At 37.2% G+C, this 14,980-nt stretch overlaps 1 protein-coding gene across 5 annotated transcripts in view; it reads left to right on the top strand.

Moving 5' to 3' along the window:
- The window catches only part of LOC122575625 (RING finger protein 44), a 41,358-nt gene that overhangs the window by 1,192 nt on the left and 25,186 nt on the right, over positions 1-14,980 (top strand). For 3 of the 5 annotated variants that reach the window (XM_043744825.1, XM_043744820.1, XM_043744819.1), the window contains exon 1: positions 1,235-4,495. The exons of 1 other annotated variant lie outside the window; for it this stretch is intronic. In XM_043744825.1, coding sequence (XP_043600760.1) covers positions 4,464-4,495 — 32 coding nt within the window. In that variant the 5' untranslated portion in view covers positions 1,235-4,463. Of the gene's footprint in view, positions 1-513; positions 633-1,234; positions 4,496-14,980 lie in introns of those variants that run through there. One more of the 5 variants, XM_043744821.1, reaches the window with a different exon arrangement.

Genomic DNA, 14,980 nt, shown 5'->3' with positions numbered 1-14,980 from the left:
GTACGTTGTACCCCATATACGTACCTTTATTGCTAATAAGTACAGGTCAGAAAGCGACAGGCGCATCGTCAAAACTGGAGAACGTATAGAAACGAAATCTTTTCTTATTATTGCATCCCTATGTAGTTACAAAAATTGTTATGATTATCATCGATTTCTCATAGGAAACTGCCTGTCTTTTGAATTTAAACGCATGTGACATGCAATTGATTATTCGCTTAGTTTATATGTACATATGAAGCAACACTAGTTTTCCATACATAGTTGATAGTGAAACTTCGTAGCTTCGACCAATATACGCACGTATAATGATACAATATAACAATACCAACATCATAATAATGACGCTTTCTTCATTCATGTGTTTTTAACAAAAACGCGAAATCAAATTGCAATTTTCTTGTTACATTAAACTAACTTTACCGAGAAACGAATATATTTAAAACTTTTTAATTTTCATGATAACATGTAGATATATGTAAAAATTAAAGTGCGTTTTCTTCGTTTATTCAGATGGCCCAAATGTTATAAGCAACAATCATGGTTTTCTTACTGTTCCGTAAGGTGCGCTCATAAACGCATAGGATTTTGCAACATTTCTTCTAACAGATTCTACTCATACATAGAACTTGGTACGTTGGTGTCTGAAATATATTACATGCAATTACAATTTTATTAATTTCAATGTTCAATAATATATTTTTTCTATAATAAACAAAACTAGGGTACTAAAATAAATAATCGGATGTTAACCTAAAAATTATTTTACACGTCATATCCTATCGAACATTGTCGCGCGGTATATTTAAAGCATCGTGAAACCGATGATAATTTAGACATATGGATATCTTCTGCGGCCAGCTTATTTGATTATAGTCCAATATAAATTTACTGCGTGGAGAACATCATTCCCTGTAGCTCCGCGGCTAACTCTATACTTATACAAGCTTTTAAACATCGGATAAAAGTTTCCTGAAAAATAGATTTCTAGAAGCGAGAGAAAAAAAGCTTCAATGAGAATTTATAAGAATTCCACAGTGTATACTCCTTCAATAATATTCCACAAGAAATTACAAGTGAATAATTGAATATGTCAAGACAGATATTAACTCGAATAAGATATATATGTATGTTCGAATGATATATGTATATAACAATTCACAGGTGAAGATTAGAAAACGTCTCCAATTCATGTCTAGCGCATTTTTATTTGTTCTGTTTATCATTTGCACAGTAATTCCTGAATCATCAATCCCCGTAGAGAGTTGACACCGACAGAGACCCGATTTCGTCAGGATGAAAGACCCAGATTTCGCGAGGACGGGGCGGACCCGCAGTATGGGAACCGTATCGACGATAACACGGGCCGTCGCGTCGTGGCATTAGGGCTACGGCGTTCTCTCGAGTTCTCGTGTCAACACATTCCCGACGCCCACGATGAGTGACGCATGCGCCCTAGACGTCTGAGTCGCTCTTCTTCCGTTCCTTACTGGCGTTCGTCCCTCTCCGTACTCTTTCTCGCTGATTCACTTGCTGGTTCTTTCGGTTTCTCTCACAACGTGCACACAAAGATCCTCCCATCCTATTCCTTGGATACGCCCCTGCTTTTTGTACCGAACACCCCTTCCCTTTCGCTACTAGGTTTGGCCGTTACGAAATTTCTAATTCGGCGAGGGTGCATAGACAATGCAGGTCGTTAAAATAATTTCTGACTTTAAAGGATTCTTCGAAAGGCGAAGTTGATGAAAGTACAAGAACGAAAATTGTATCTGAACTAATATTCCCTGTGTACAGTAGCCCCTACGTCGACCCTTTGATATGTACGCCCCTAGCAGGCGCGTAAATCTAATCGTTCTTCCCCCACCAAGTCGAGTTGAACGTTGTCGAATCCCCTCCTCTTCCGCTCCCACTGCACACACCAATTTTCCAATTGATAAGGGTGCACAGTTGATACAGACTAACCCTATCCCTCCATCCTCTCTTTCGTTGTCAATCCCTCTTTATTTCTTCACTGGCTCCTGGTCTGTTTGGTGTCTTCGTTGAAAAGTTAACATCGCTGCGCCGAGATAACGTTGGTTTGTTTTTCGAAAACACCGTCGCAGTCTGTACCGCAACTTGTTTCAACAACAAAGAAAGAGAGAGAGAGAGAACGAAGATTATGCTCACGGGGAGCGTGAGAATTGCAGCGGGAAATTCAAAAGAAGCACATAACCTCGCTTTTTTATTCATCGAGAAATTACAGTCGAGAAAATTCAAGTTGGATATCGAACGGAGATCTGGGTAAAAGCAGGAGGGGAAACTTGTTCCTAGTGAGCAACCGAGTCGTACGTTACGTAAAATTAACAATCATGTTCCGAAACTCACTTTCCCGTCTGGGATTTCGGGAGAGGGAAGTTGATGGCATGAGAATGTTACGAGGTAACGCTGGGTAGCCCCAAACACAGAGCCAGTAGTATGTACTGTAACCGCACAATGCTGTCCTTTAACGGAGAAATGATTTTTCCTACCGATCAAAAAGTCGCACAGAGAGCGTGCAACTTCTTCCCAGTCATAGTCGTTTTCGTTTCGTATCGCGTTACGGGAGGGACAGATCTCTCCTCGACCAACTCTTATAAAACACTTATGTAGAATAAGTTGAGCTTTGACTCGATGCGTGACGTGTATGACAGCTGTAGCGCGGCGTTGCCACGTGTTGACTTTGGCTTAACCTAAGCGACCAACTCGCTAGCCAAGCATGTGCATTCTGATTATCTTACGTTCGAGTATTGTTATAATATAACTGTTATGACACAGGCAAATGTGAATTTGCCTTAAAGGCAAGGTGAAGATGTTGCACAGTAAAAACGTAACGCAACTTCGTCGATATTATGCAAGTGTCATAAGACTGGAGTAACAATTTATTCGTTCTATGTTTTTCGCGCTTCTTACATGAAAATAACCTATCTCGACTTAACCTATCAATTTACAATTTCGAAACTTTTTTCTTTACAATTTCCAATATATATCCTTTTCTTATTGCGTGTATTATTTCGTTTCCCATAATGGTCGAATTGAAAGGCTTTCTATGAATTTACATGAGTGACCAGCATTCGCGTTTCACGAGGGATATCCAACCTTGTGGAAAATGTTCGCTCCATGTTCAAGTACTAGAACTTTGGCGTGTTTACTTACACGCTCAGGGCTGTGCCAGCGGGGACCCAACATGATCTTCAAGAACTGCGTGGGTGCGGCCTTTCCCTGGTCTCGAAAGAAGGGGGACCGGATTCTCTTTCCTTTTCTTTCTCTCTCTCTTGTTCGCTCGCTTGCTCAGTAGGTCCTATCTTTTTTTTATTTGAAGGTCCCTTCATGCTCGCGGCTTTAGCATCAGCACTCCCTCGCTTTAGGGTCGTCCCTATCTTCCTTCCTCTCGACTACCCTTCACGATATTAAACCCTGTAGGACCCAGGGATGTACATACGTGAATCCATTCGCTATACGTGGATGAGTAATTTTCCCTTTTTTATTTCTATTCTTTCTTAACAAATCAACTGATATATGATGTATCGATACGATTCACGATCACAGTGAACAATATGTAAATTATACGTAGGGACTCAATCTATTTACCTACTAATACAATTGCTGTACAGTTTTACACTGAATGTCGATCGATAGTATCATTATGTATACGAGTGTGCATTGGTTACGTGGTATGAAATTCGCAATTCAAAGTATGTTTGCGCTCTTTTCCATCGAATGGGAAAAGTTACACGTTTGCTAGACACAATAGCTAGTCTGATTCGTACCTTCATTGATTTCGATTGATTTTAATCGCGCGTAAGCAACCTTACATTTCTTTATGGACATATCGTACAAATAATTACTCAAGACATATTGTCTACATGCTATCTTCTGCGATTATACTGAATTACTGCGAATAATACAATTACTTCACAATTTAATTCCCCTGGTACCCCGTTTGTTCCGTTAATCTTTTAAGATAATAAATCGATCAGTATCCCTTTGCTAATATTTAACGTCATAATCTTGTTCGTTTATGAATACAGATAAATCAAAATAAAGGAAAAAGTAAACTCTTATCACGTGGTCGAGAGAGCACGTATCGACCGTATCGCCGCAAAGCGAAAGTGCGGGGCCCTTTTGTCGTGGCGTACATTCATGCGGCTGGTCTCCCCCACCACCGCCAATTCTTCCCACCATGCGGCCAACTCCCCTTCTAGTCTAGCGCGAGCCGCGTTTCGCCTTAGTCTGTCGCGCGCCACGAACGGGTTCAGTTGTATGTCTCGTGTGTGTCACAAGCGGTGGTGGTTGTTTTACGTACGTGCGTGTGTGTTTCGACAGTGCGCGCGTGCGTGCATACATGCGTGTGCCTTTTACGGTGTCACAGTGTATACGTGCGTCTGATACTATCATCGTGGTCTCTGCTTTCGAACGCTCAAACGCAGCAACGGTGACATCGAAGCATGACAGCGACGCGGGAGTGTTACCCCATACGGTAGGAAAAACTTCCTTCCACTGTTTTTCTTCCGATTACTAACGTTCGTCTCTATTATATCTCAGATACAGCCTTAGTAGAAAAAACGTAAGCCTTGGAACAGTTACTACTAGACATACTAGGACACGCTCGGAAACGTATACAATAACGTCGCGTTAGCTGACTAGAATTCTCTCTTTTTAACTGACCGTCGCTATCCCCACCACTTCTTGGAACTGATTTCTTCAACTACGATTAAGATACCAATATTTGGCACATTTGTTTATTTTACATATATAGGTGACATCAACGATTCGTTTCATTAAGTCAGTTCTGATTGGTGGGGATAACTACAGTCAGTTCACAAGGCACGACTGTACATGTAATTTGACTCAGGTTTAACAGGAAAGAGAGATACTAGACTTTTTCTAGTGATACATATATGCATGTACCTGCCTCGATAACTGACCAGATAAGATCTTGACCTGTGGCCAGTTAGCGAGAGCATTACTGTACTTGGCCACAAATGTTTTGTTCGAATCGATACGCCCTCCGGCGGGCATTTCGTATCTCGTAGAACCTATACCGGAAACGCTTTTCTTTGTACACACGACTTGCAAGCGATTTACGGAACAATGTATACCGCTGCTTTTTAATCTGATAGATAGGCGCTGTCAGACCACCTTTTCCTTTTCCGCTGTTATCTGCTCCGATCGTTTCGCTCGATTCTTTCTCGGCTACGTCAATGCTTCTCTAGCGACTCATGCTCGTCACGCGTTCGGAGTGAGCAAACAGGGACTTTAATAGGGAAAATCGTGCGGTTACTATCTTTCGCACGACTACGTGGATACTTACGTATATACCCGTGTGACGATAAATAAGTACTTACATATTTTTCATATATCTAAGGTCTACTGGCAAGGTATTTTGCCGACTGTCTTGTCTTCGTACGTCAAGGTCTCGCGCTTTGTATTGCAGTAAAAACGTTACGGAGAAACACCGATACAAGTGATACACTGTATTTAAGGCTACCTTCGCACTTGTATCCACGTATAGCTCGTTTCTCTTAGTACAATTAAAGGATAAAATTGTGATTTAGGAATTTAATACTGCCCTAAACATAGTACACATACCAAAATTAAACTTCTATGGAAATTTTCTTAAAATTGACATATCATTATTATTTATGAAAAAATTTTTATGTGACAAAGAAATTTAACAATTTTAGCAGTTTTTAACGCGATCTTTTCCCTATTATACTGATACGATACGATACTACATAGATAATCGCAGTTATTTTGAGGTTATGTATTTTCTTCTCCTGTCAGATGGCAGATAACGATTTAAATTTCGTTCGATATCCGGTTGACTGTACACACAACAGAATTTAAAGCCGTATTCTGTTAAAATCGAGGAAATTGACGTTGTTGGCGATCGTCCTTATTTCTGCCGATAAACCAAGCACTGAATCGAACCGATCGTGTGCGTTGTCGACTGACATGGAGCTGAAAGGTTAGTTACGACTATATTCCAGCCCGGGGTATTTCCGTCATCTCTGAAAATGCTTCGCTAAAGGAATCGTAATCATTTTTCCCACTAATGAAAAACAACCGCGATTTAGATAGTTAGGTCCGCGTGGCGAACGAAATTATCACGAAACATATTGTTGAAGCTGTAGTCTGTAACCATCGAATGGCGTAATTTTTAACGTGTAGAAGTCGTTCTATCTAACGTTTAGAAAAAAATTCGTATTAATTGAATTAAATCTTGTTGCGTAATATTGTCGAAATAATAATATAAAGATGTTAAATACTAAAATACGTAATATTGCTAATAATTTTAATCGATAGCATAGATACGTTTTCTGTGCCTATATTTTTCTCTATGCCTTTCTTTGGAGATTTCTTCTTCTTTTCGTTTTCTTCGAGAAAGATTTTATTGAACGATAGTCTGTCCCATCCAGCATCTAAGAGAGAAATGTGATACCAATGCGATGAACAATATTTTTCTTACTTCCACTTATTGTCTTTTCGTGTCGCTCTTTCTCTTCTGTTTCGCATGTCGTCATATTCGCTAGATTAGAATCTTTTTACTGTGGCGTTTCGTGTTCTTCGTTCTAGTAACCGAGAGAAGGAGAATTGCAGAAAAGGGCCATTTCTTACTCTATTCAGAAACGACGAATTTGTGCAGAATATTAAAGTATATTTCTTAACGAATAAAAGATACTATAATTATTTATTTGAAGTGCCATGGGAAGCGGACAAGTAACTTAAAAAATGAAATGTCACATTTAAATAATAATATCGTTTTATGGTCGTTAAAAGGTATGCTTCAATATCTTGACCAAAATTTTTTGTTTTTTGGGGACGTAGAAGATGATTATGTTCTACTCGCCTGCCTTGAGGTTAGGAAATTTATTTCTTTATTCATAGTAGAGAATCAAAAATAGAATACAATGAACAAATTGAATTATTCTTACAAATAGTTTTATACTATTCTTCTTTTCTTCCTATTTTTCAAGAAATGTAAGGTTATGTTTGCTGCTTCGACGTAGAAACGTTTTGTTTAGCTCATCAGTTTGCTTTGGTCACTGGTTACGTTGCAACCACCTTGAACTCGAAACTCTATTGTATATCTTATTTTACGTTTGTCTTAAAATCTATTACCATAAATTAAAGTTACATTTTTAAGTAATTTACTCGTTTTCAATCGTTTTCATAAGAAATTTATTATTCCTACATGAAATTAACATTGTTATACAGAAAATATTGATAATGAAAACTTCTTTTTAATTAGATAAATACATATCAGAGAGAAGAGTAAAATAATATATAATTTAAAAGATAAGAAAAATTGAGTTACATGGAATATATCACGTTCCAAACATTAATTTCCGGAAACGAGGCAAAATTGACTTAAGCCTCGTTTACCTTAATTTTCTTTTTATCTATCCCAATAAAAAATGTTAATCTTTTTTACGTAATTTTACTTCATTCCTTCTCAACGATTTAAAAGAAAATTTATTAACTCTAAATTTAGATTTAAAGTAGATATAGTAATAATTAACTTTAAAGTTTGGTACGTACTACAGATTTGGAATATGTATTTGAGGTAATAAGGGAAAGTTTTGAAATTTCATTTAACAGTTCGCAGTCCTTCAAATTGCATGTAGGCGGAGATCTCTGAAAAGTCTTAAAATTTAGAACATACATCTATATTCTATGGAAAATATAATTCGGTGTAGAATTAACTTTAGACATCTTTTTCTATTTCTATTGTATCTATACATTAGATATAGTTATATGTTAGATAATAAACTACAAGTTATTTCCAAAAAACTGTAAAATTCTTAAAAATTCAATTTAAAATTCATCATTCGTAAAACCAATCGCAAACAACAAAATTACAGTTTAAACAACAATATTACAAATTATCTTATAAAAATGTTCGAAACTCTATCTACTCTGTACTAAAATTTGTATGAAACGCTGGAACTTTTTCAGAGATATTTTCAGAACTAAAATTATTTAATCAAATTTCTAGAATATACTTGAACATTTTCATAAAAACAATCAAAACGGTTATTGTTATTATTATTAATCAAATTATTATAGATACCTATAATACAGCAAAAGCAAAGAAGCTGTTCAATGTTATATTTTGAATATAATTAAAAAAAATATATATATTATACAAAACCGAGGAACACAATGAATCATCAGAATTTCTCAAGACGTCACGCGATGCATCGTCCAGCTCGATGTTTCGTTACATCCGTGCGGGCACCGTTTCCGGTCGCCGCTTTCCGTAAAACGTCGTTGGAACCGAAAGCTTCGTTTTCTTTGCGAATCGCATGGAATTACGGCTCAGGTATTCTCGTTTCGAAATCAACCAGCTAAGCCAGCCTACCATCTTGCTGCTATCTGCCTGAGAATATGTTGAGGAAAACGATGTATCTGAGGAGTTCAAGACTTGTTGCGAGGGACTGAAACCAGCCAGAGGCAGGTGGTGCCTGAAGAAAGGCAGCAGGTCCACCTGGGTTTTTTCAGGAAGTGCACTTCGCCCGTACACCGAACGGTACCTTCGTATATCCTTAGTTGGAAGGGTCCCTTCTATGGAATTGTACTATATATAAGTACTGTATTGCGAATGATGGGAACATGGCAATTGTTAGGAGGGTTGGAAATCAACCCTTACGATAGTAAGAATTTCGTTGGCATAAATATTGGACTATAAAAATTTTTAGTCATAATTATTATAGAATTCTATAGATTTTTCATGGTTCTTCAAGGTATACAGTTTATTATATTATACATAAATATACTATACTATATTCGATGGAAATATAGCAATTGGTAGGTTTAGATGTCAAACATTACAGTGGTAAAGAGTTTATTGATGCAGATGTTGGTAATATAAGAAATGTTCGTCGAAATTATTATGGAATTTTCTATTGATTTTCTCTTTGCTATTTATTCGAGTGTATAAATTTGTTTTTAACGGAAACACGTAAGCTATGAGTATAGATGTAGAGGATTTAATTATGGTGCGAGGGCGGTCATGCTGTGTGCACTAAAATCTACCTGAGGATTAAACGGTACATAACTAGTACTGAACTTACCTTAACTCTTACTTTTACTAAAACTCTACTCTTGAACTTAACTTAATTACTATTTTACTTTAACTAGATATTTGTTAAATTCAATTTCGAAGGTTTCCGCTTCTCTACCGCCTTTATGATAGTCCAGATAATTTATATTGTTCAAATATCTTACTCGAGCTTATGCTTTAGTACACGACCAAGTCTAAGAACTTTTCTATATTTCTACCGTTGCTGTTTATCAATCGAGAAGAACGTTTCAACCTTTCCGTACTGTTTTGTGTCCGTAATCTTTTAATCTTCCATGTTTGTAAGCGTTTCTGGCGGATTTTATATCTTTCGAAACTAAGAAATTTCAACAACTTGAACAAGCCCGAGTCAGAGTCGTAGCTCTCCATTGTTCCTCATTTTCGATGGCGACCCTGCGGAAACCGAGAAATTCCCTTGAACGCGGTCGTTGGACCGCGATACGGGTCTTTCTATGTACTTCGTGGTCTTGTTTTTCGTGAAAGTGACGTGTATAGTCGTTGTTCGTGACGTATTATTAATCTTGCCGATGACGTGACGTCTTTCGATCCTCGAAGCGGATCGAACGTTCGGGGAAGAATGCGTGTTCTTCTGTGGAAAGCTGATGAAATCGTCGATATAAATCCGTGAAATGGTCGTTTATATACAGATCTATACGTATACGGTTTGTCGAGGATTTCCCTTTTCTTTTCTTTCTGATTTCTTCCATTTCGATTGAATACCGGCGAATAGAAACAGGATTTAATTACAAAGTATTCAAAAAGTGAAATTGAAAAATTTGCGTAACTAGTATTTTACATCGTGGAGAAATAAGTTAGAATATTATGGGATTGTAGATTCACGTTTATAACTAGAAGATAGAAAATAGGCAAAGGCATTAAAGTAATTGATATAAGGATCGAAATTATTAATAGCTGACATTGTAAAGAAAGAAATTAGGATATTATATATAGATTTGTAAATTTAAATTTGAGCAAAGGATTAAGAATGAAGAATAGGGTGGAGTTTAAGTAATTTGCGAGCTTCGTAGTTGTGATAAGTGCAAATTTGATTTAAGAACAAAGAATTGAAAAAGTGATAGAGTAACTAACGAATGATAGTTTAAATTACATGAACATGAACCGCGACGAAATTATATCTTGGAATTTGAATAAATCTTTAAGGAAGAAATATGATTTACGTGTACGTGGGAGAAAATTAATGTAAATAATTAATTAATAAGTGTTTTTACATAAGCGTTTTTACAACATAAAATTTAATTCGACAATTTATATCGACAATTAATGACGGCGATGTTTATGCAAATTCGTATTTTTCTGTGTTCATCTAAGGAAACGAAGAAATCTTCGAGAATACAAATAAAACAATCCTTTCGTATGTTGCTCGAACTTGAGACATCTTTCAGTGTCAGAAAAATGCAATGGGCTAGAAAATGACCGATGGAACGCAGCGGAGAACGTGATAGAAATTATAATCGAGTTTGATTAAAGGCAAATGGAATTTAAATAATGAACAAACGAATGTCATAACGGTATAAACGTAGAATACGAATAGAATATTCGAATTCGATCGAGTATCTTGTAAAACAGCTTCGAAATATCCTTTGATAAAACTCTGTCCATACTCTTGATAAGAATATACAGAAAGACGTAAAAGATATCATGGCATTGAAGGAAACAAAAAGCGATTTCGCAAGGTAATGCTTTGTTGCAAAGGAAAATGTTGATCGATCAAATGTCGTGCCGAGTTGTATGTTGAAATTGGATAGATTTCGTAAATTTTCTTCGCGTCCGCAATCAATTTTTAGAAATTTACGTCACTAAAATATATATCGCTGCTTTATTCTGATAGCGGCGCAACTTAAAAAATGTAAACTTTAAAGTAGAAGCGTTTTAACACTTACAAAGAAATCTTCGTGAGTCATTCGAACGACGTTACGAGGCTGACTTAACACAAGATATGCCACTATTCGCGAAAGCAGTACAAGCTTGCACTGGAAGCGTCGAAAAATTACCGAAGATGAGCGAGTGTTGTAAAATTAAGGCCAAGTTTACAAGTAATAATTTTGCTCTCTGACGCGAAACTGATGAACTTACAAATATACCGTTTCACATGATAAATATAGAAACACAATGTAAGCCTTCTATCGAACGAAAGCAAATTTCAAATTTTTTTATTCGTGTTACCATCGAAACAAAGAAGCTATATATATATATATACATACATACATACATACATAAAACTAAATACGTAACAGAATCATGAAAATCTTATAGTAATAATACAATTGTTAATACTTTGTTAGAGAAAAAGAGAACTCATTGTTTATTATAATATAATGATTACGAACGATATATAGATAAATAATAATTGTACGATATAACTAATACAAAAAGGCTAAATTTATCAAATCCTTAAGACGATCGCAACAAATTATCGTAATGAAATATCTCGACATCTTTTTATTATGTATATTGAAGCAACAACAAGGTTAGGTTAATACACCAGCCTTCCACGGCCACATATTCGCATCGATATGGAAATGAAGCAGTTCGTGTATTTCTACGCGTCGTAGTATTGTCATCGAAGATCTTGCAGGATCGTCTTTTGTCAATGCGTCACGTTCAAAAATAAGTACTCTAGATTTCTTTTCGTTGCAAAGGGAGCTGTATACAACAACGTGCATCGCGATTTGCTCGAGATCTTTTGCCGCGTACGAGATTTCTTTACCTCGAAATCTCTCTACGTCGATTCTGCAAAGTTTTTCATTTTTTCCTGTTGTAAATTGTGCATTCATCTTCTTTAATTTTATTTTTCTTCGTTCAATTGTAATATTTCCTAATCTTAGTATAGAAAAATTCCCAGCAGCGTTGATAATTATTACAACCTTACGAACGTAACAGCTTGATCCATTGGAATCTGTTGTAATTTTCTTCGGACGATTGCAAATATTTCCATTCGATGCCTTTCTTTAACGAATTAAATCGCGATATTCGTATTATTTGTTGTATCGTGCGTATTGTATTTCTCTTTGGGATACGTGCGTGAGTTCTTGTACAAGAAATTCGTTTGCATCATCGTTCTTCCACTGGCAGATAGAGATACCGTGGTATTTGTCAATAACGCGATAAAAAGTTGCGATGGAGTCAGCCATTAGCGTTTCGTGCTTCGATCAAGCTTCTCTGGATGCGTCGATATGGAATTGTTTAAATAAATCATGGATTCCGGAGCTTCTTTTTCAACTTTGTCGATCGTTCTCAAACCTTATTTTTAATCGGAAATTGGAAACACAAAGTTCGGACGAGGATAGATTCAGTGATACTTGTATACGCGATACGAGGCATATAATCTTGATTTTTTTATCAGATGAAGTATAGTCTAGAGTTGAGAAATCGACTATTCAGAACTTTACTAGGCTACGTACATCAGACGTTCGATGTAATTCTTCGATTCAGAGTTCATAATCTTTTCTCTTTGAAGTTTATTTTCATATAGGTACACACTGAATTTAACTATTTTTAACTGTATTTAGTTTTAAAATTCACAGTACTATACAGAATATAATATACTGTATTATAAAATTCTATCGGTAATTCGATCTTTTAGAAAATAAACAAACGATTGTAATTTGCAAAACGTGTACCGTTATGATAGTTAAAATCGTTCGTCACCGTTAGACATAGAGAAAAGGCAGGCCACTTCCAATCTTTTATTAACTATACCATGTTGTATCTAAAATCTTTTCAAAAGGACGTATTTTAAAATCCTTCGACAAAAGCAGCAATTTTACGACTATTTTACAGCCGTCGAATAAACGTCGCTGGAAGGCGACGAGGTAGTGTCGGACTCTCAAACCGACTAAAACCCCACGGTGGCCATCCTGACGTTTGGCAGGAGTGTCCTGGAGCCTCATTTCCTTATTGCACCCTAATACCAATCCTACTAAGTCGGGTTAAATAACCTTCTATCCCTTAAATTTATTACATTCGCATTTATATCCTGAGCTTACGCAGGTACGAGCTACGTACAAAAATAAGAAACTTTTCAAAGCTACTAAAAGGTCTTGAAACCCATCTGGTACATTGTACATACTTAAATACTGTTCTCTGTTATCCCACCGTTTCACGTTGTTTTATATATATATATATATATAATAATAATAATAGAAATATACATGTATATATATATACATTTTTGTTTATTTTACCGATATAAAATATCTATAATTGATATCTTCAGAGGATTAAAAGTAGATATTTTAAGTAATTTGGACGTCTTTGTTGATCTAGAGTTTACAACTCGATGACCAGGGTCTTATTTCAATTTCAATATGAGATACACAATAGTTTCGGTTAATACGTGTACCTATTTTTATGATTGTATTGAGTCTATAAGAAATAGAAAAAATCAGATCTACGTACTTTTGCTTAGCCATTTTCTCATCCCCTTATAAAACATCATGCGAAGAGGCGGTTTTCCAAGTCTCTCTTCTAATCTCTCCTCCTTACCTGGCTACGATTGTGGATCGTCGAGAGATCGAGTTCCCTCGGGGACTGGCCACAATATCCATCATTACAGGGGACGTTAGAGGAGGTGTAGTGGCGAGGAGGGATGGTTGTAATTCGCCGCTGCGGTATGCGGGCACGGTGACGCATACGGGCTCTCTCTCTTCGGCTCTGAGAACTCCTCCGCTGTTGCCTTGCGTCGGTTTCGCGAAGAAAAACCCGCGGGGACGAAAAACGGTGGATAAAATACTCCTAAGCCCAGCAAACGCCTGCCCTCGACGCCATATGCGGGCGCGTGCACGCGTTTTACGAGTTTACTGACTAAATTGGCTCGGATCATGGGTGACACGGTTAATAGAGGTTCGTTAACCGCTTTTATATCGACGAATTATGCCTCGTATAGAATATTACACGGGCAGTGGGTAGGTTTGTTATTTACGTGAGTAGGGCTCGATTTGTTTGTTTAATATGCCTTTGATAAGATTTTGATAAGATGGTTTTTGTATTCTCGTAGAATCTTCCATAGCAGAGAAAATTAACCTCGAAACTGGTGTAGCACACACTGGCTTTGGCGTGCAGTGATACAGGGCGCACAGCCACGCGCTTTCAGAATTTCGTGCTTCAACCTGATCTATATACCTTCCGTCTGTCTACGCTCGAAGCAAGATTCCCTTCGCCGTTAACCTACGACGAAAATTCCAAACTTTTTCTTATATTATTGACGACTAGCACGCAGCGATTACAAATTGAATCGCGATGATTCAACGGAAGACGAAAAAAGTCAGAAATATAAAACCATGGTCGTTCGAGTCACACGAACAAGTCATGCGGCTAATTTCTCAAAGCGAAACAGGCGAATATGGACTCTCGTTAGTCATCGGTTTGCCTGTGTTTGCCAACACCGACTAACAATAAGAGACCAGGGGCAGCACGGCGTGTACGGATGTTGTACGCCAGTTTTTCGTCCATGGTCCTGATCGTTGTGCTCGCATAAACAAACGCGAATGCACAACTACGAAGGCCACGGTATAATACCGTACGATAGAGGCAGAACAGGCTCCCGTTTCCGGATTGTTGCTTTTAATTCTATTTGTTTATTTCGAACCAGTAGGTCCAGTTCAGCAGGGCTAAGCGTAGGTACCTGTTACCGTACGTACGTACGCATAAATTAAAGCGTCGCTGGTCGTCGTCGTCGTGATCTACGAGGAAAGGGTTCGAGCGAAGAGCGAACATGCCCCAAATACAGAGCAACGGTGGTCGATTAAATTTCGATACAGTTGTGTCAGCCAAATTCAAATTTTCTTCTAATCTGCTGAACAATCCTAAATTTAAAAATCAAATCCTGTCGGTGGAGTGCGGGTCTTTACGCGCTTA

Source organism: Bombus pyrosoma, linkage group LG15 (assembly GCF_014825855.1).
Source record: "Bombus pyrosoma isolate SC7728 linkage group LG15, ASM1482585v1, whole genome shotgun sequence".
Taxonomy (NCBI): Eukaryota; Metazoa; Arthropoda; class Insecta; order Hymenoptera; family Apidae; genus Bombus; species Bombus pyrosoma.
Note: the sequence above shows the minus strand (reverse complement) of the source record. Positions and strands in the feature narration are given on the sequence as shown.